This window comes from Lithobates pipiens, unplaced genomic scaffold (assembly GCF_037356315.1).
Source record: "Lithobates pipiens isolate NorthernLeopardFrog02 unplaced genomic scaffold, aLitPip1_a1.2 Scaffold_8, whole genome shotgun sequence".
Classification (NCBI taxonomy): Eukaryota; Metazoa; Chordata; class Amphibia; order Anura; family Ranidae; genus Lithobates; species Lithobates pipiens.
The window spans coordinates 462,977,963-462,998,224 of record NW_027507903.1 but is presented as its reverse complement, the minus strand read 5'-3'; the positions used below and the strand labels follow the sequence as shown (position 1 = coordinate 462,998,224).

The following is a 20,262-nucleotide window of genomic DNA, read 5'->3' as shown; positions in this document are numbered from 1 at the left end:
CCTCACTCATCTCCATACCCATCACAGAAAAGGACCCGATCGCCTCCGCCACTACCGACGCCTCCGGTAAGCGGCGGTGGGCGTGGGAGAGCGGCAGGAGGGGGGTGGCCCCTCTCCCGCCGCGATAATGGTGATCTTGCCGCAGAGACCACCATTATCGTACACATGACCGGCGCCTGAAGAGATGGATATCTCGGTTGTGCCGTTACGGAGATATCCCTCTTCAAAAAATGGACGTACATCATCGTGCGCTGGTCGTAAAGTGGTTAATTGAACAAGCTGAAGTTAGAAGCTTATTGGCTACCATGCACAACTGTACCAGATTTTTCACTCTCCAATTTTAGTAAATCAACCCCCAAATCTTGCAAATTCAATCAATGAGAATGCGTCGGGTGTCATTCCACAAGGGGAAATTAGGAGCAGAGTGCATTGTTCTGTGATCTGAAAGAGGAAGTAAACTTCCATGGATTGTTTGTACCTATAGGTAGGCCTATAATAAGGCTTACCTATAGGGATTGTAAATATCTCACAAACGTGCGCCATCTAGGAGATATTTACTGTATATGCAGCCGATGTCATCGGCGCATGCGCCCTAAAGCAATGGGTCCCTGTGCTATGACCGGTGTCTCGTGGCTCCGGCCAGTCACACAGCTGGAGTCTGCCGACTCGAAAGGAAGACAGGTGACAAAGAGGGCTTCATTTGCAGGTAAGTTTCTCAAAATGTGCTAGTATGCGATGCATACTAGCACATTATGCCTTTACTTTGCAGGTCAGGAAAAAAAAAGAAAAAACGGTTTACTTCCTCTTTGACAGGTATTTTCCTATACATGCAGTCTTTAACCACTTCCCACCTGGCCAATGTATATAAATGGCTGGGTGGCCGCTCTCTCCTTCTGGGTGAATGTTCAGGAACGTCTCTCAGAAGGAGGGGGATCGTGCCCATGCAGCCCCGATGCGCTCGTGTAACCTGAACACGGCGCATCTCCGATGGGCATGAGGGTTCTGTGATTGGCCCTCCTAATCACATGATGGCCATGTCCAATCACAGCCATCATGTGATGTAAACACAGAGCCGGTTTCTAGGCAATCGGCTCTCCTCTCCTCACACGGAAGTTGCCGACTGGTGATCAGTGAGTACAAGCTGTTTTTTTACAGCTTTTTACTCACTGATCACCAACCTAGTGTCAACACACATGTAAAACACACAGTGTAAATACACGTGTCCCAAAAACATATGTCCCCAAATAATAAAAACACATGTCCCCCACATATGTCCCACTAAAACCACATGTCCCAATGATTATCTGCATACATCTGTACATGATCATTTGCATGCATATGTCCATGATCACACAAACCAATTATTATACACTTAACGGAAATCTTTTTTTTTTTACGAAAAACATGTAGCAGAATACATTTTGGCTTAAATTTACGACAAAATTAGATTTTATTGGATTTTTTAAATAAAAAGAATATTGTTTTTTTTTCCCAAATTTCCACAATTTTTTTTTTTCTTATATTGCAAAAAATTAAAAACGGTGTTGTGAATAAATACAATCAAAAGAAAGCTCTATTTGTGGGAACAAAACGATAAAAATTTCATTTGGGTGCTGTGTAGCATGACTGCACAATTCTTATTGAAAGTGCGAGAGCACTGAAAGCTGAAAAATGGTCTGGGAAGGAAGGGGGCGAAAATGCCCTGTATGGTAGTGGTTAAAAAGGAGAAAAAAAAATAGGAAAATGTATATTGCATAGTTTTTTGGTTTTTTTTTTGCCCCGACTTACACTTTAATTCACCCAAATAAAATGCATTAACAGCAGCAGTAGTAGTATAATAATTTATTGAAAAGTTTTATGCAATTTTGTATACACAATATATATATATACACATTGATCGAAAAGTTACAAAACATCCTATAAATTATTTCAGTAAAGAAACAAAAACTCCCCATAAATATTACATTTTTGTATGAAAACACAGCTATACTTAGGCACTTAGGAATTAGGTTTTGGTAAGGTTAACTGTGAAGTCCATGGGATACATGATCAGTGTTAGAATAAGAGGTCACTATGGCAATACAGATTTTGCTTCTGTGCCAGCTTGTTAAAAAAAAAAAGGGACATTAGGCCTGAACTGAATGTGTAGGAATGGTCCTCTGGTGCACACAACAACCAATGAGGTTTCCAATTCTTTCTGCTAAACTTTACTAGGAAAATGATAGCTGGAATGGGGTTGCTATGCGGTTTCCTTCGAAAACACTTCTTTCTGTGAGCTGCAAGTATCAAAAAGGGGGGGGGGGGGGGGTCTAGTGCTCCATAGCTTTAGGAAGAACTCCAGACCAGTCCAACCAGAAGTCAGTCTTCTCTTACCTGAGATACATGGAGAGTTCACGGGAAATGGAATTTAGGCTCACAGCAGAGCCATGGTGGTCACTGACACAGTGATGGAAAAGAACAAAAAGATGGGCAGCAACAAAAATGAAGGAGTACGGTATATAACAAAGTTGCACTGAGATGGTCCTACACTCTGATGTGAACATAATTCTATGGTAACAGACTTGCTTGGGTGCATAAATGAAGAGTAATGGAATGATTTCTTAGAGAAATGCTGCTCCCAGTTCACTGCAGTGCTGCTCACATAACCAAAGGCTCAGGACAGGCATGTCAAACTGGTGTTTACTGGGCCACGTAAACCCTCTTCACACTTTACATGTGGCCTTTAGCTGCTTTAAATTAAAGACAACATTTAATATTCAATTCTCCAACTGTGCACTTATCTTGGGCAGCAGACAAGCAGAGTATGGCTTCTTCGTTTACCCAGTCACTTTAGCAAAACAAATATTATTAATAAATAATTTTTTGTACCTATATTTTTTAAGCCAGCCCTGCCCTTGGTGGTGAAGCCCCTCTGAATTTAGGGCTTGTTCACTCCAGAATTGCCCAACTCAGTCCCAATGCATAGACAAGCCAATTTTCTTTATGAGCTATGGCATGAAAAACAGGACACGTTGCGATTTTTGAGCAGTGCGTTTTGATTTTCTGTAACATCGCTATGCATGCAGCTGCAGCCGTGATCCTGGTATCAAAATTTTCAGGCAGCAACAAGCTTTTCTGTAGAAGTGATCTGAGTGGCTCTGCAGCTGCCCGATCACTTCCACTGGGCACGGAAACCACTGGACAGGTGGCTGTGGTTCCAGGCTTTACAACCGCACCTGAAAGCCCAGGACCGCTGGCACCCGTCAGTGTAAACACCACATGAAACTGGAAGGGCAAGGATTTTGTCATTTCCAGTTTTGTTTTTTTTGTTTACAAGCCGGCTTGTAAAGCATCTAAACAAACTGATCTTGGTTTGATCAGATGCTTTTGAGGGCAGAGGAGAGATCTGGGATCTACAAGGGCCAAATCTCTCTGTAAAGAGTACCTGTAACTGCCCATGTTATCAAAACGAATGTGTTTTATCATTTGTGATAGCAATAAAGTTGATGAAAAAAAAAAACACATTTTTCATGACCCTTTTTCTTTGGAATAAAATTTAATAAATTGAAAGCACTACTATAATTTTACTAACATGCTGAACCCTTTTTCTTTATTTACAAGTGGCCCTAAAGATTTATACTGTAAGTAGTCAGATTTGCCTTGCCTAGGCATTTGATCTCGGGGCCTCTTAATAATTAAAGAGTAATCTCAAAAATCGCAATGTGTCCTGTTTTTCATGTTAAGACCAGCTGATCTTATATTTCATTAGAGATCATGTGACCAGAGGTTTGATCATGTGACCAGCACTAGGGAAAGCATGCAGCAGACATTTTTGCAGGAAAGATATTTCAGCTCTTCAAATTGTCCTCATGTATATATCCTAGCTAGATTGCCAAGGTTTTTTTTAGTTTTTTACGTTTTCTTGCTGCCTCTGCTCCCGGCTGGTGAAATCTGCCCTTATTATTTGCCCTGGCGACCACTGTCAACAGGAATGAAAATTAAAAACTAATTTTGAATTGTCACCATAGCAAAAGTAGAGGGTAAATCATGCCATGGGGACACCTGTTCTGATGACACTGTGTAAAGACAGGAATTCCCTAATTTTCAAGAGATCTCCTCCTACTTCCTGTTGTAGGATACAGTTGGCAAAAAGAAACCCAACATTTCCTTCCTAAAGCCTCATACACACCATCAGATTTTTGGACGACCGTTCATCCATTTTTTGTTGCATGCTAGTCTCATGACGAAAGTGAAGAGGTTACTCACCATACGAAAATTCTCGTATGACAGAATACAACTTCAGAAGTGATGTAATGTGTGTGTTGAATAGTTTTGTATGTGTTCTTTTATTTCTGACCATAAGTAGTCTTGCTCTTACAATTTTTTTTTCTGATGAAAACCGTACTAAATTAAAACGAAAATCGGATTTTGAGTTCACGTACAACAACAATTTTATATAGTCTACACATCCAGATTTTGTTGGACGAAAAATTGGAAGCGGCTGTCGAAAGCACTGTACCAACGATCCGAAAATCCACAAATCGTTCAGACTAAATTTTACTTCTGATTTTCGTATCGCGTGTACGGGGCTTTATCCAAAAAGGATAAAAAATAAATAAAAAAAATTCACTTTAGATACTTCTTAACTTATTTTCAAATATTAAAGTGTATCTACAGCCAGTGTATTGGATAGAGTAAGGAATTTTTCAAAGCACAGCCAGGTTTTATTTTGCGAACCATCAAATTGTGATTTTTTTTTTCCCTACCTTGGAAAAACAGCAAGTGAGAGGAATTCTTTCTTAAAGCAGCAAATATACTGAACTTCAATCCAGAGATTTCCCCTGTAGTATTTTTTTCTGCCGCTAGATATCCTCAATCTAATGGCCAGTATAATTTAATCCACTTCCTCTGAGCCCATGTCATTCTGGAGCCACCCCAGCTTGTGACTGGGCAGTGAAATTTGAAAAAGGACAGCAGCGAGCTCATTTTCTGTCACGTTTTCTCCTATCAGAGGACCGATCGACTTCTTGTAGTCATGGCACACTTCAGCCCTGCTGTACAGACGCTGCATCAGGCCAACAGGTCAAATTTAGGTACTTTACATTTAAAACAATACATTCAATGAAGTATTAATGATTACAGAGCTTCAGTCATTTCATTTTTGTCTGTTTTATTGGTCTTAAGTTTAGCTTAAAGTGAGGGGAAATCTACTAGACAGCTGTCACCACAAGAGGTGTCCCCAGTGAATGATTTCCACTCACCTGTCACTTGTTCTGGTGACAGTGGTAAACTTTTGGATTACTCATTACTCTATTGTCCTGGTGGCAAAAGAGACCAGAACATAGAGGGCAAATCCCCCCAGTGGGGACACAGAGCAAAAAAAAAAAGAAAAAAGAAGAAAATAAAAAAAAAAGGAAGGAAGAAGAAAAAAAAAAAAACCACAACTTTACAAAAAGGTGCTAACCTTTCCCCCTATATGTAGAAATAAAGAAAACCGTTATAGCTGTAGATAATAATACAAAAAAATTAAAATAAATATAAATTAGTAGTAGCTGAGCTATCCCAGGCATCTCCAGCCTTTTTGTATAATGGAATATTTAAGTTATGTAATTACCACTAACTGATGACATCACCATAGGATGAGGTATTGCATGGAACCTCAGCGTTTAGTCATGTCTCCAATTCCCACCCAAACACCACTACACCCCCTTCCTCCCCTTCCAAGGCCATATATCCCCCTGTGCAGGTAGCAGCACCACGTTTTGAACACCTAAATCTCAGCCTATAAACAAAAACAACAAAAAAAATATAAAAATTACAATTTGTAAAACTGGAATATCAAAAGCTAGCAGCGTCACTTTGTATCCTACATTACAATTACAATGAGGCAACTAAATGCGGATTCTGGAACAGTAGTTAATAATCCTTAAAAAAGGACAGATTAACATTTTACAGTACAGTATAAAATAAAAAAAGAATAAAACCTAAAAACAATAATAAATTATATGCATGTACATTTAAATGCTTCTTAATAAAATGCACAATATTTAAATTACTGGAGAGAAAAATGAGAGATTCAATGTATGAGAAGTTTAGTTCCCACGTTTCGCTAGTGCCTTTGATGAAGGGCGACTATGCCTGGAAGAGCTACATGCAGTAGAATACTGTAAATATAGACAGTATCTGTACATTATACTAGTCGGACCAGATACATACCGGTAGTGAGCCACAAAGGAATGATCTGCATTGCTCCACTGTCTTAAAATGTGGAATAAAACAGTAGTATTTTTGAAACGGTATTGGAATAAGGGTTTCTCTAAAAATCAGAATTTCCATATATTAAATGGGTTTAGAACGTTATCTCTTCAATCAATCGGATACTGTTTTTGACATTTATTATAAATTACTATAAGGCTGCCCCATACATGGAGCGAATTCCTTTCCCAATTTCCCCATCAACACACACAAGGGGTTATTTACTAAAGGAAAATCCACTTTGCACTGAAAGTGCACTTGAAAGTAAAGGCGCTGTAAATCCAAGGGGGACATACAAGGAAAATAAAAAACAGCATTTTAGCTTGCACGTGATTGGAGGATAAAATCAGCAGAGCTTCCACTCATTTCAGATCTACCCCTTGGATTTACAGCATCTGCACTTCCAAGTGCACTTGCAGTATAAAGTGGATTTGCCTTTCATAAACATGACAGGGGAGTGTTGACATCCCTCCTGCCGAGCAATTATCTTCTCCCAGTGGGGGCAAAGGGGAAGCCAGTCATTATCGCTAGTGGCTATTGCAGCCACTAAGTGATAATCACAAGAGAATCTGGCAGGCTGGTTGTACTCAAGTTGGTACATTTAGCCTGCCCATTAAGGGTTCTTTCTCGCCTGGTTCCTGCCGAGATTGGAACTGTGTATGGCCGGCCTAAGTGCCGGTTCACACCAGTGTGCTCTGCAATACAGTGCACTGCACATGCAATGTCCGTGTGATAACATGGCCGATATTGTATCGCATTCGGACCAAACTCGCACAGGACCCTTTTTTTTGGTCCGCACCAGAATCGGTTCACACCCATGCGATCTGATTCAAGTCTGAACTGTCAGTTCGCAGTGCGATAGTCTAACTGAAATGGGGGTGACATTAATGTATTGACGCTCCCAGCAGTTTGCATATAGCAGTGTGAACTGTTGTCCTAGTCTGGTGTGATGCCAGAACCCGCAGTGGATTTGCAGGGTTCCCACATGGCACAAGTGTTAACTGGCACTCAAAGTTATTTTTTCACTTTAACAAGGGGGGGAAAAAAAAGCGACCAATATGGCTTACCTTACCTCTGCCCTACCCCAGTGTTAGGCTTGTTGTGACTGAACAAAGTTTCAACTCCTCCTAGTAGGTTTAAATTTTTCCCACTCGTTCCACCTCTCACATATTCCTATTGGACAGTGGGGTGGGCCACCATAGGATCAGGCCTGCAAGAATGTGTGGGAGGTGGTAGACAAGCGCCAACACTACTTACTTGTAAAGATTGATGCTTTGTCCAATCAGAGCAGGCCAGCATTTAGCCAGAGTGGGGGCACCAAGAGATGCTGCCATTGTAGGCATCTCTAGATGCCAACTTTTTTTTTTACCTGTCAGTTTTTTTTTTTTGTTAAAGTGATTCTAAAGCTAAAACTTTTTTACCTTAATGCATTTCCTGCATTTAGGGCCAATTCATACCAGTGCGTTGAACTGCGTTTTAGCACAGCTGTAAATCGCAGATCAATGGAAGGACAGCTGAAATACAATCCTTTCCAATGTGTCCTATTCACACCATAATGCGGCGCATGCTTGCCAACAGAAGTGTATGTCAACGTGCTTTAAAATGCGACTAAAATGGACGGAATCATACATGCATTTTAGCACAAAGTGTGAATTGGCCCCAAGGTAAGAAAGGATTTGCCACTAGCTGGGCCCCCCTTCCCATCCCCCAAATACTTGTGTCCTGTATCGATACAGCAATATGCCCATTTGCAGTTCTTCTCCCCCATCTTTCTCTTCTCATAGAAGGAATGGGCAGCAGCAGGAGCCATTGGGACCCCAGAAGAGGAGGTACAGGGTCGCTCTAAGCAACAGCATTGCACAGAGCAGGCGAGTATACCAGGTTTATTATTTTAACAAAATGCCTTTAGAAACACTTAAAAGGATAGACCCACCTTATAAATAAACCTGTCTCCTACAGACAAGGGGGTGTAAACAATGGATGAGGAAGCTACCACTACAGCAAAGAAAAGCTGCCTTAAAATTCAGTTGACAGGTACGCTTGAATCGTACACACCGAGAATAATACACGGTTCTTTCCCTTTATGTTTCAGACAATACTGTAGCTAACCCAACTTTTTTTTTTTTTTTAAAGGTCCCTCTAACTGAAAAAAGCAAGCTCTGGCTACAGATCTCTGCTTTTCCAGGGCTGTTCTCCACAGTAAAAAAAGCTTTCCGTCACCAGATGTTCTCAGTCTTCTGGATTGAACGACACCCAGCATTATAAAACTTCGAAGGCCGAGGACATTCAGTGAAGGCATTGGGTCATGGTGCCCTGTACTCACATACAATGATGCAGAGATCATAGTGCTCTTTGCATAACCGAGGAAAGTCTAGTGCTTAGTGAATATTCAAAGAGAAAGAGTGCCCAGGAAGTATCAAAAAAAAAAAAAAAAGAAAAATATTCCAGTTTGGGGGAGGGGGAAGGAGTTGGGAAGGTTGGTTAGGTGACTAAGGGCCGGAGGAGTTCGGAAATGTGCTTTAAATATAGCAGATTAGACCAATACTGATGTGAAAAGTATGTTAACTTATAGCAACCAGATTAAAGTTAGGGAAAGAATCTTTTTTGGTTGCTATAGGTTACTGAACTTTGTACACCACCACTGCATTTTGCACCACTTGTGGTAGCCTGGTTGGAGCAACTGGCCAGACTGGATTCAGTTATTGTAAACGCGAACAATGTAAACAAAAGGTACTGACGCCTCATCTGCTCCACTGCAATCGCGTTACGTCCGCATGTCTTTTTGGTCAAAAACAATGCGGTTTGCCAGGTAAATGGCAAAAACGCCAAAAATGACCGATGATGCAATGTAGACAGTGACATTTTCCATTAGCTGTACCAATATCCCCATGAAGAGGGATGGGAAGACCTGAGAAAGGAGGAATGTGCTGTCGAGTGTGGCAAAATCCAGGCCAATGCCACGTTTGGTGTAAACATCTTTACAAGTGTCACCCGTGCCATCGGGACTCTCGTTATTGTTTTTTGGGCAGTGGACCTGGGAATGGACATAGATCTCTAGTTCTTGAGAAAGGTAGCTGCCATCTTTATTGTGTCCTGGCTCCTTGTGCTTATAAGTACCATTCTGGTGACTGTGCGGCAAGTTGGGTGAAAAGCAGACCGCTTCTTTGGTAAGGATATTTCCACTGCGGGTGTGTGGCACTTCAGGCCTCGGCATAAAAACCTATGGAGAAGTAAAGTTATATTTGAGATATATAGTAAAGAAAATACACCACTTCACATCACTGCTGTTATATGAAATATAACCAAATATAACCACTTGACACATTTCAGCATAATGCCTCCTCAGTGTTCCTGGTGTAGGCATTACGCCGAAACACGTGGAACATGGACATCATCAGGCACACATATGGCAAGCTAAGGAGGCCTGCCATCTGCTGGTTTTGTTGAGGACTATAATTATCTCATCCGTTCATCTCTGTTGATCTGGTGGCCACCTAGCAGCCATATTATGATGCTTGCGAAAAGTTTGGTTCTGCTTGAAGGAGTTCTGCTGCCCATAAAAAAATTAAAAAAAAAGTAAGCAGCTACAAATACTGTAGCTGCTGACTTATTAGGACACCTACCTGTCCAGGGTTCCGGCAATGTCGGCACCCCCCCTGATTTTCAAGTTGGCTCTTGGGTGCTGCCACTGCCATTCATGGTAAGGGAAACTGGCAATGAAGCCTATTGGCTTCACAGCCGGTCCCATACTGTGCATGCGCGAAGCACGCTGTGCTTTCCAACTGGTTTGACGGCTGAGGTAGGGGGCTAAACTTCTGAGGGATAGCACTGTCTCCCAGGAGTGGGGAAGTGTACCCCCTGAAAGGTGCCAAAATGTGACACCATATAGAGGGGGGAAGCAGATAAGTGGTTACACTTTTGGGTGGAACTCCGCTTTAAGCACTTAACATGCGAGTTGTTTTCCTACTGCTTTTACATATAAAATTTTAATAACTTGGCATTACTTCATGAAAAGCAATTTTTCTTTTTTGGGTACTCCTCTGAATATTTTGAGCAGTGACAGATTGCTAAGCTTTCCAGTGTAGAGACAGTGTTTATACCCATGTGGTACTTGGTGGTTATACATATCGGTTATCCCTCTTACCATCAGAAGTTGTGACAGATTGAGAGATGGCCTCCGAAATGTAATTTATGATATATGAGCAGACTGACCTTCCTATAAATTTGTGGATCATAACAGCTGGTGAGTGTGGTCCCATTAGGTGGTGATCGGATTTTCAAAGTCTGGCACATTACAAGTGGATATTTTTATGGACATTACAACTCGTTTATATTAAATATATAATTTTATTACTAATTTTGATTTTATTTGCACTTATTCCATTGAAGTGCTGCTCTACATGTTTAGATTTGATATAGTGAAGAAAATTTATAGTCTTTTTAAAGTGTACTTATATAAAAAGGTCAGTATTCAGAAGGTGCTAAAGCCAATGGATCAAGCTTCCTTTAAGAAAAGTTTTATCCAGGTACTGAAAGGGGAGAAAGAGCCCTCAGGTGACATTTTCTGAAAGAAACTGAATGGGCTATATGAAATAGCGAGAGAATGTTTTTTTACACCTAAAACACCTTTATATACTGTGGATAAATAGATATATATATATATATATATAAATAAAATATATTACACTGGGTATTGTGCATATAAAGTGCACTTTCAGGAGCCAATGAACTTGTAATTACATTGACAAACAAAATAAAGGCAGGTAGGGATGAGCGGTGTATTGTCAAAATTGCTTTCCTATGAACTCCAATGCATTTACAATTAAAGTTTTAGGAAATTTAAACAAAATTCAGGTTTTTCTCCTAGGAAAAAAAAAAAAAAAAAAAATCAGCAAAACGCCATTCAGGTTTGTCAAACTTGCATGTTTCTAAGCACTTAACATCCAATGTCAAGACATACTTTTACTCTGTTTTTTTGATATACCACTTCCCTAAAAAGTTGTTAAAGTGACTGGAACGTGTTTTTTTTTTATTTTTTTAAATAAACACGTTATACCTACCTGCTCTGTGCAATGGTATATTCCGGGGTCCCTCGCCGGCACTCCTGGCTCCTCCTTTTCTCCGTGCACCCCCATAGAAAGCTGCATCCTATGAGGGTGCACTTGCAGGCTCGATTCCAAGCCACGCTGCCTGCCTCTATAGATACACAAGGTGGCTCGACCCCACCCACCACTCCATCATCACAGAAGATTCAGCTAAGGCTGGCCATACATTATACAATTTTCCTTTAAAGTGGCCAAAAATCACAATTGTATCATGCTTTACAGCAGTGGGAGCCAAAGCCTGTGAGTGGGGAAAGAGACGCTACTGAGCGTAGAGCCAGATTGATTGAGGACTCGGGTAAGTAAAAAGGGGGCAATACTTCTACTGGAACATATTTTACCTTAATACAGGGAATGCATTAAAAGTAAAAAATGCTTTGGCTTTAGAAGCACTTTAAAGCTTAATGTACAAAAATACATTGCCAAAATTATGCGAACCCCGCTCTAATTTGTATTGGGGTGTTTGCAGTGAAAGCTCTTGTTAATCATGTTACATTATACAAAGACAGATTAGACTACTGTGCACTTCCAATACTGTGTTTACAGGTTGGGGAGGGTGATTTCCTGTTGCAGCATGACTGCGCCCCCATGTATAAAACCAGGTCCATCAAGACACGGTTTGGTGTGGAGGTCTGAACAGAGTCCTGACCTCTACCCTACTAAATATCTTGGGGATGAATTGATACACCAACTGAAAACTAGATCTCCTTGTCGTGGACACTGGCTGCAAGGACCCTTTTCTGTCCACATTCACCCTGTTTTTTGGTATTGATATATTAATCTTTTTTTGTTACATTTTTGAGAGACTGTTTTCTTGAATGTTAATTTTGAACAATACACAATCCTTAAAAGAGCTAATCACATTGACCTCCGGAGACAGACTGTCTGGTCACCTAGGCTGCCTTAAGTGCTGGGTTAATTAACATGTTAATTGTGTAATTGTCTTTTAAGTTACATAGTTAGTTAGGTTGAATAAAGACACCAGTCCATCCATTCAACCTGAGTGTCTATAATTGTCCCTATACCTGTACATTGCATACTCACATTGGTCCCTACCCTTAAGTAGCCCACAATCCAAGGTCCCCATTCTAATACTAGGGCCAATTTTTTTTTTTTTTTTGTGGACAGAAGCCAATTAACCTACCTGCATGTCTTTGAAGTGTGGGAGGAAACCGGAGTACCCAGAGGAAACCCACACAGGCACAGAGAGAACATGCAAACTCCAGGCAGGCAGTGTCGTGGTTGGGATTCGAACCAGTGACCCTTTTTACTGCTAGGTGAGAGTGCAAACCACTACACCACTGTGCCACCCTTTTTGACTAAATGGTCACAAATTCCCACAGCCCGAAATTGTGTGGAAAGTCTTCCCAGAAGAGTTGATGCTCTTAAGTTGATGCATCTGCGGTGGCCTGTCCCGGCAAGTGGGTGCAGATACCTGGATTATCCAGGTAACTGCACCCCGCTCCCCCCTGAAAGGTGCCGATTGTGGCACCGGAGGGGGGATCACATGAGCGGAACTTCCACTTTAGGGTGGAGAACCGCTTTAAGGATTAGAAATATTACTTTATACTCATTAAAATCTTTTAAATACTTACATCTTTTTCCTTGTGATAGAGACATATTAAAGTGTACGGAAGTGTCTGAAGTGTAGCGTAAGCAAATCCAGTTAGTGAAGACATAATGGTGACGACGACAATATTTTGGGACAGGCAGATAACCAGGGCGGAGGAGGTGAAGGTGATCATGCTGGACAGGTAGACTTTCCGTGATCCATATTGTTTGGCCAGTTTGTTGATGATCATGGAGAAGAAGGTTGCGGTTGCACACTGGAGGAATAGTCCGAGACTTCCCATACGGATTCCTAAAAGAGAGCAATGTATCATTTTAAAGCAGACTGCCATTAAAACTTAAAGGGACTCCATTATCCGAATGTATAATCTTAGCATACAATTGTTTTACTTTATCACTATAATGCCCTGTTATTTTGCCCCACACAGTGTTGCTGTGTAAATGCAGGAGCTGCTGCTGTCAATACATCGGACGCAGTGTTTATAAACACATTCAGATTTTAGTCCTTGTTCACACCGGTGTGATCTGACATGTGAACTGACAGTTCCAAATCGCATGACAAGTCGCACCTCATTGTCGGCAATAGAACCGTTCAAATCGGCACAATGAAATCGAAGGTGCAAATCAAACTGATCTGTGGCTTTGAAATTGCCTTGGAATACCAGTGTGGACCAGGGCTAAGAGAGATACAATGTAAGAGTGTCACTTTTGTATCTATTTTTTTTCTCTCATCTGTGGATCAAAAGGGATAAACTTTGATCTGTAGATGTCAGGTAGAGCAAGCAGCAAAATATAAAATTATATAAAAAAAAATTTTATTAATAAAATCTGATCTTATATAGCCCTTATTAACCCTTAGTTTATATCAGCCCTAATTAACTATTCCATCACCTTCTCGTCCTTTATTATATTTCTAAAATTATATTGCTGGTGTTTTGTTTTGCGAATCATTAAAATTTTGAACAAAATAAAAAATTATTTGTTTGTTTTGTTGGTTTCATTTAGTGTTTTATTTAAAGAAAATGTAAAATTATAAAAACACACAAGCATTCATTTCATTTGTAATTAAATTTGCAATGCCTTTTACCATAATAAATCTAAATTTTAAACAGGACAAATTAAAGAATAAAATGCATACTTTATCTAGATTAACATTTTTTTTTTTTTTTACACTAAACACTGAGCAACGTAGAAAAGGTTACTTTTTTTCCAGATTGCATAAAAAAAATAAAATTTTTGCAGGATATTATCCCCAAATTTTTTTTTTAAATAAACAGGCCCATGATAGAAATGTAAAAGTTGCTCTGGTACATAGGGGTGTACAGGTGTGAGAGATGAATTAGATATAAAATACTGTTCTCGAAAAAAGACAGTCTAGTTGTACACAAGTCTATCGACAGACCAACTTGTATACAACCAGCCCGCCCATACACAGATTGAAATTTAGACAGGAAGAAGTTCTGGACAAACGCACTCTACATTTTCTGAATAAAAAAGGCAAAAACTTTTGTGATCAAAAATATAAGCCACAGCAGGAACGGACAGGATCCAACGCGTTTCACACTTCAATACAGTGCTGAGTCAGAGCTATGACTAAGCACTGTATTGAAGTGTGAAACGTGTTGTCTCCTGTCCGTTGCTGCTGTGGCTTGCATTTTTGATTACATTTTATGAATAAAAGGCAAAAACTTATTTGGAGTGTGGCTGTCCAGAACTACTTCCCATCTTAATTGCTATATGCATTGCCAGCACCTGGGCTTCCAAACTGGATGAGAAGTTTATTACTTTTGTTTAATCTACCTGGAGCGGTGATATCCCCTTCCCTATATGGATTGAAATTTGTCCGGTCCCTGCTGAGCCAACCTAATTTTGATGCATGTATTTAGATGTGTATTTATCTCATAGACTGAAATGCAGGGAAGCACACAATTTTTGTAAAGCTCATTCCTCGCCCCCAGATTCCCCCATTTGTTCTCACTTTAAGACAGCTGTAAAACAGACCACCCTCCCATTTACTTAGTTGGAGCGGCTCTTAAGAGATGCATCTCTCAGGAACTTATTAACTCCGGACGAGACAAGGCTCACGTCTCTTCAGCCAGTCAACTAGGTCCTGTTATTTAAGACATAGAGTACACAATGTAAAGATGCACAATCCCTTGAATTCACAAAATGTACTTGCTGCCCATGGGGTGGAGTTTTCTCAGCAAGATACAGCAGTCTTGTGACTCCTATCAGTGTCTGGTATAAGCTGGTAGGAGGAGTTTTCATTATCCTCTGACTGTACTCTGAGGCTGCAGGACCCCTGACCCTCTGTCTAGACAGTGCTGATTGCATGTGATTAGCACAGGGCCACTCTCCCAGGAAAGTAAAAAACCTCTCCAGCAATACTCACCAAAGTGAGCATGTGCAATGTTCTATCAGGAGATGCATTGGGGACAGTGGAAGGGGAGGATCCGAGAAGACAGGATCAAACAGCCTTTTCACACAATGCACAGGATTAACCCCTTCCACAGTGAGTATAACAAGCATGCTTTACTGCATATACAGCTGATTTTACTGTTGTGGATTTAGTAATACTTTGAGGAATTACTTTCAATCCCTGTTGTATTTCTGGGACAGGAAGTAAAGGGTAACCCCCCTAAGGGAACAGAGACCACAAAAAAGAACAAAAAAAAAAAAAAGTTTTGATATTGGGCAATATAAAAAAAAAAAATGCAACTACCATCTTTTTATTCCACAGGACCTCTGCTTTTAGAAAATACATATGACTCTGGGGGAAGAGTTAAAATGTTTTAGCATACAATTCATATTTTAACAAATGTGTAAAAAATTAGAAATTTGCTCCAGAGGAGAAGCTAAAAAAATGTATTTCCACTTTTGCTGCCAAAATTAGGATGAAGCCTACTTTATATTTGTTACCTGAACTGTCTGAAATTCGCTCTGTGGGTGGCCCTGTCAGCAACCTTCAAACCTGATATCCATTAACAAAAAAAAAAAGGGAAGAAGCCAGGTAGGGTCAGATTTGTCAGCTAATCATCCAATCAGATGCAAGCACTACTCAGGTCTTTTGACAGATGGTGGGACCGACTGTCAAAATACATTAACCACACAGTAGAAGATTTGTCTATCCTCATTGTGTAGTAGTTAAGCTTTTCTACATATACACATACATTTTAAGGGAAGCTTTACATGCGCTTTTCTGAAAATCCCAAAACCGATGTTCTCCCTACTATACCAATGTTAAGGAGGTGGCCGAGGAGTTAATTTTTACCATACTAAATCCTCCCTTACTTAGAGAAGTACTGGTATTTGCAAAGTACAATTCACTTTAAGGAAACTATACCCATTAGATACAGTTGCGACTTCCTATCCATTTTTGGTTTTGATTAAATCATTTAACTTGTATAGTATATTTGGTGCCTGTACATTCTTCTCTTTTTAATAGACCTCCCATAGAAGACCGAAGAACACATCCTTCTCTTGGCAGACAGGCCACGCCCTGATATAACACCATCCATAAAGTGGCATTTTATCCAGTCATGGCAGCTAATGTCTGCTGGTATGAAGTGGGTACAGAGTGGCTCATTTAGCTTTTATATATAGACTACATGGAGCGGAGGGATCCTGGGCTTGTCAGCTGTTCCCTCTATATCACATACATATAAATACTTTGTTACAGTTGCAGAGAATCTTCTCAGAATTTGGCACAAGGATTGCACTGTAACATCACTGAATTAATGAGTTCTGGAACAGACGTCCATAAATTCCAGCATTTCCATGAGTGGCACTTAAAGGGTCAGTCCACATCAAACGCATATTTCAGTTTTTGCAGATGCTGGAGAGTTAAACATGAGTTTCCTATATCTCTCTGGGATTCTATTGGAGAGGGCTCTGGATTAAAGGGGTTGTAAACCCTCGTGTTTTTTCTCCTTAATGCATTCTCTGCATTAAGGTGACCCACCACCTGACAGTGACCGCCCCCCCCCAGTTTTACTTACCTGAGCCACGTAATTTCAATCTTCCTCTGGTCGGGGGTTCTCGGCTATTGATTGGATAGATTGATAACAGCACAGCCATTGGCTCCCACTGCTGTCAATTAAATCCAATAACGCGGGCGCCGGGACCGAGTCTTACAATGATGTACTCGGGAGCACGCCTGCAAGGTAACCCCCCGGGAGAGTGCTTCTCCTAGGGGGTTACCTGATGAGAAGAGCAAAACGAACTGCACAGTGGAGGCAAGTATGATGTTTGTTTTTTTTAAACTTGAAGTTTACAAATCGCTTTAAGTGTTGCATACCTGTAAGAAGAGGTAGGGTCACTAATACAAATGTGGAAGTATGCCCATACCAGGCCCCATTTGGTTAGCAGGGGCCTTATGGTCACCCTGTTGTTGCTACAGAGGGCCTTCTCTGTGCTACCCCCTCTGATGTTATCTTTTTTCCACTACAATGTAGACTGTAAGGGGAGTTGGTGGAGATTCCACACCCACCCATCCCCTATCCTTGTTCGAGTGTGTGTGTGTGTGTGGCAATTTTACTCTTCAAAAATGTGCAGCATTCATGAACATAGTGATCCTCCTAAAAAGTTCTGCAGCCTGGGAGTCAAATGTGGCCCTTTGCCTGCCTTTAACTGGCCCTTAGGGCACTGTGTCCAACACCAACAATGGGGCACTATTATTCCCACTGACCCCAATGATGGGGCACCATTTCTCCCACTGACCCCAATGATGGGACATTGTTTACTCCAACTGGCCACAGTCCAGCCCCCATAAAGTCTGAAGCACAGTAAACTGGCCCTTTGTTTAGAAAGTTTAGAGACTTCTTCTGCTATAGGGTGACAATACTCTGCCCCATCTCCCAACTGTGCTGCCACCCTATCATAAGGGTTCCTGATGAAGACTAGGAGTGGCATTATGCAGGCATGGTCCACTGTTGTCACAAGAAAGAATCCTGAAAAATGGTTTACAGCCATCGCTGGAGAGTATGTTAAGTAGTGGATGCAATCAGAAGAAATGCAATACAATAAAGGATTTTTTTTTTAACATCATGGCAATTTTACAAATTTAAAGCAGAGCTATAGACAAACATTTTTTTCCCCCCATTTTGGATGGAGCAAGGAGAGTTATAAACCATCATATTTTTTTCGCCACCTGTGTCCTATTGCAGAGATTTCCCTTAATTTCCTGTCCCAAACAGGAAGTGAGAGGAAAGCCTTGCAAATTAAGGGAATTCCAGGTCACCAGAACTAGTGTCCCCATTAGAAGATTTCCCCCATTACTGGGCAGAACCCAAAATGTGCGATTTTTTCTTACTTTCACTTTCAATGATAAGGATAGAAAGGACAAGAGATATGGGGAATCTCTTTAACGGGGCACAGGCAGCAATAAAACTGACAGATGTTCTAAATCGATCTCCACTCTATCCAAAACTAGGAAAAAAGTTTTGCCTTTAGTTATACTTTAAATCTCAATTGCTACTCTATAAGCAAATGTTATTTAGGGAGTATAGCACAGTGTATGATCAGACATTACTACCTTCATCGTAACGTATTCTCGATTTCTGTTCCTGGTGCAGCACTTGGAATCCCTTTATATACCCCTCTCCGACAAAGTCTGTGTAGAAGAGCATGAAAGACATGACCGCCATCCAGCTACAAAGCTGGGCAGCACACAACTGTTTCATGACAGCAGGGATACGACAGTAACTATGATAGATCCTGGGGGTGACGGACCAGCAGAGGCTCAACAGGCATAGGACTGGGTTGCATTTCCAGGATCGCAGTTTCCATTTTGGTATACAGCATCCTCTGCTGAAGGACTTCGATGTGACGGAGGGTTTGAGGTCCAGGGCCGGCTGTCGCCTGTGGCTCTGTTCCTCCAGAGTCTTCATAGTGACAAGGACGCTTACAATAAATATTAGCATTAACAAATAAAACAGGCATTCATCTTGCCCGCCGAGGTAAAGAGACATATACGTGTAATTCCAGTTGACAGAGGTCAGCAGATATCCAATACAGCCGCCAATGCTGATCATGAAGGAGAACATGGCAAAGGCTTGGCCACAGTCTTCGTCATCATGGTACAAGTCTGACAAAAGAGCCTCCAGCGGTGTAAAACAGACTTGAACGCAGCAGTCTAATAATCCCACCCCGAAAATGAGGAAGAAAATATGGACGCGGCTCCCGCCATAGAAAAAGTAGGAAGCCAAGGAGTCAGCATGTGGAATGATGAACAGTGAAAGGAGAACACCGAGGGATAATATCCAGATGAATGGACGTCTTCTGCCATAGTTGCTTTGGCAGTTATCGCTAGCCGATCCAATAAGGGGCACAAGGAATAAACCAAGGACGGGGCCAATACCTGCCAAAGACAAAGAGTAAATATAGAGTACTTATGACAAGGCAAAAGGTTTAAAAAAAAAAAAAAAGTGCTAGCGGCAGAATTTTCTATAAGTTACCTTACAACTGATACGGTAAAAAACAAACAAAAAAACAGTCTAGCAGGTGGTAAACTTCAATCTTAATTATCGTGCAGCTACTCGTGACCGACAGTCGCCGCTTCCCACTCCAAGCTGACCGAGAACTGAGAGGTCAGTGGTCATGTGATCGCTCAGTTCTTGGGCTTACAGACAATGTGGGACTGATGCTGCACCATATAGGGTTTTTTTTTTTATAAGCCCTAAACTTTCCAGTTCAAATCAGCTAAATACATTCCAGAAGCGTTAAAGAAAAAAAAATTCAGGTTCGCTTTAAATTGGAAAGTAGGAATAGAATTAAATGGCGAACAAAAGCCAATTCTCCTTCAGAGGATTCAGTATGCAAGGTCCACTGTGTCCCATGGAAGGAAGAAAAAAAAAAAAAAAAAGTGTCTAATTCTTACCCAAGACCATGGTCATGTACTGCTCTTCCACACCAGCTTCCAGAAGTAATGGGGGAACATAGGTGATGCCAGCTGCCACGCAGATTTCAAGGCCGCAAGTCATGAAGTTTAGCAGAACGAGGTGCCACTGCAAGCTGCAGGCCATGGTGGTGGAGAGAGGTCTCCTTATTCACTCAAGAATATAGTGCCGACTGTTCAGCTTGTCATGTGATCTGGATTTGGAACCTGCATTATTCTGATGATCAGCATTTGTTCATGCTGGGCCCCACACTTCGTGAATATACTACAAAAGAAAAAAAGTAAAGTAATGTAAACAAGATTACTCTAGAAAATCTCTCTTACTCCTAAAGCGTCATTAGCCGAGAGAGAGAGAGAGAGAGAGAGAGAGAGAGAGAGAGAGAGAGAGAGAAAGAGAGAAAGAGAGAAAGAGAGAAAGGAGAGAAAGAGAGAAGAGAGAAAGAGAGAAAGAGAGAAAGAGAG

At 41.0% G+C, this 20,262-nt stretch overlaps 1 protein-coding gene across 1 annotated transcript; it reads right to left on the bottom strand.

Moving 5' to 3' along the window:
• Window positions 1–1,827: 1,827 nt before the first annotated feature.
• On the bottom strand, window positions 1,828–20,055 carry LOC143960181 (solute carrier family 45 member 3-like). Its single transcript, XM_077468506.1, is given in 6 exon segments — window positions 1,828–9,454; window positions 12,932–13,197; window positions 18,439–18,457; window positions 18,459–18,499; window positions 18,502–19,263; window positions 19,783–20,055. Coding segments are annotated over 6 exon segments (1,689 nt in total). The 5' UTR covers window positions 19,928–20,055; the 3' UTR covers window positions 1,828–8,998.
• Between the last annotated feature and the right edge of the window lie 207 nt (window positions 20,056–20,262).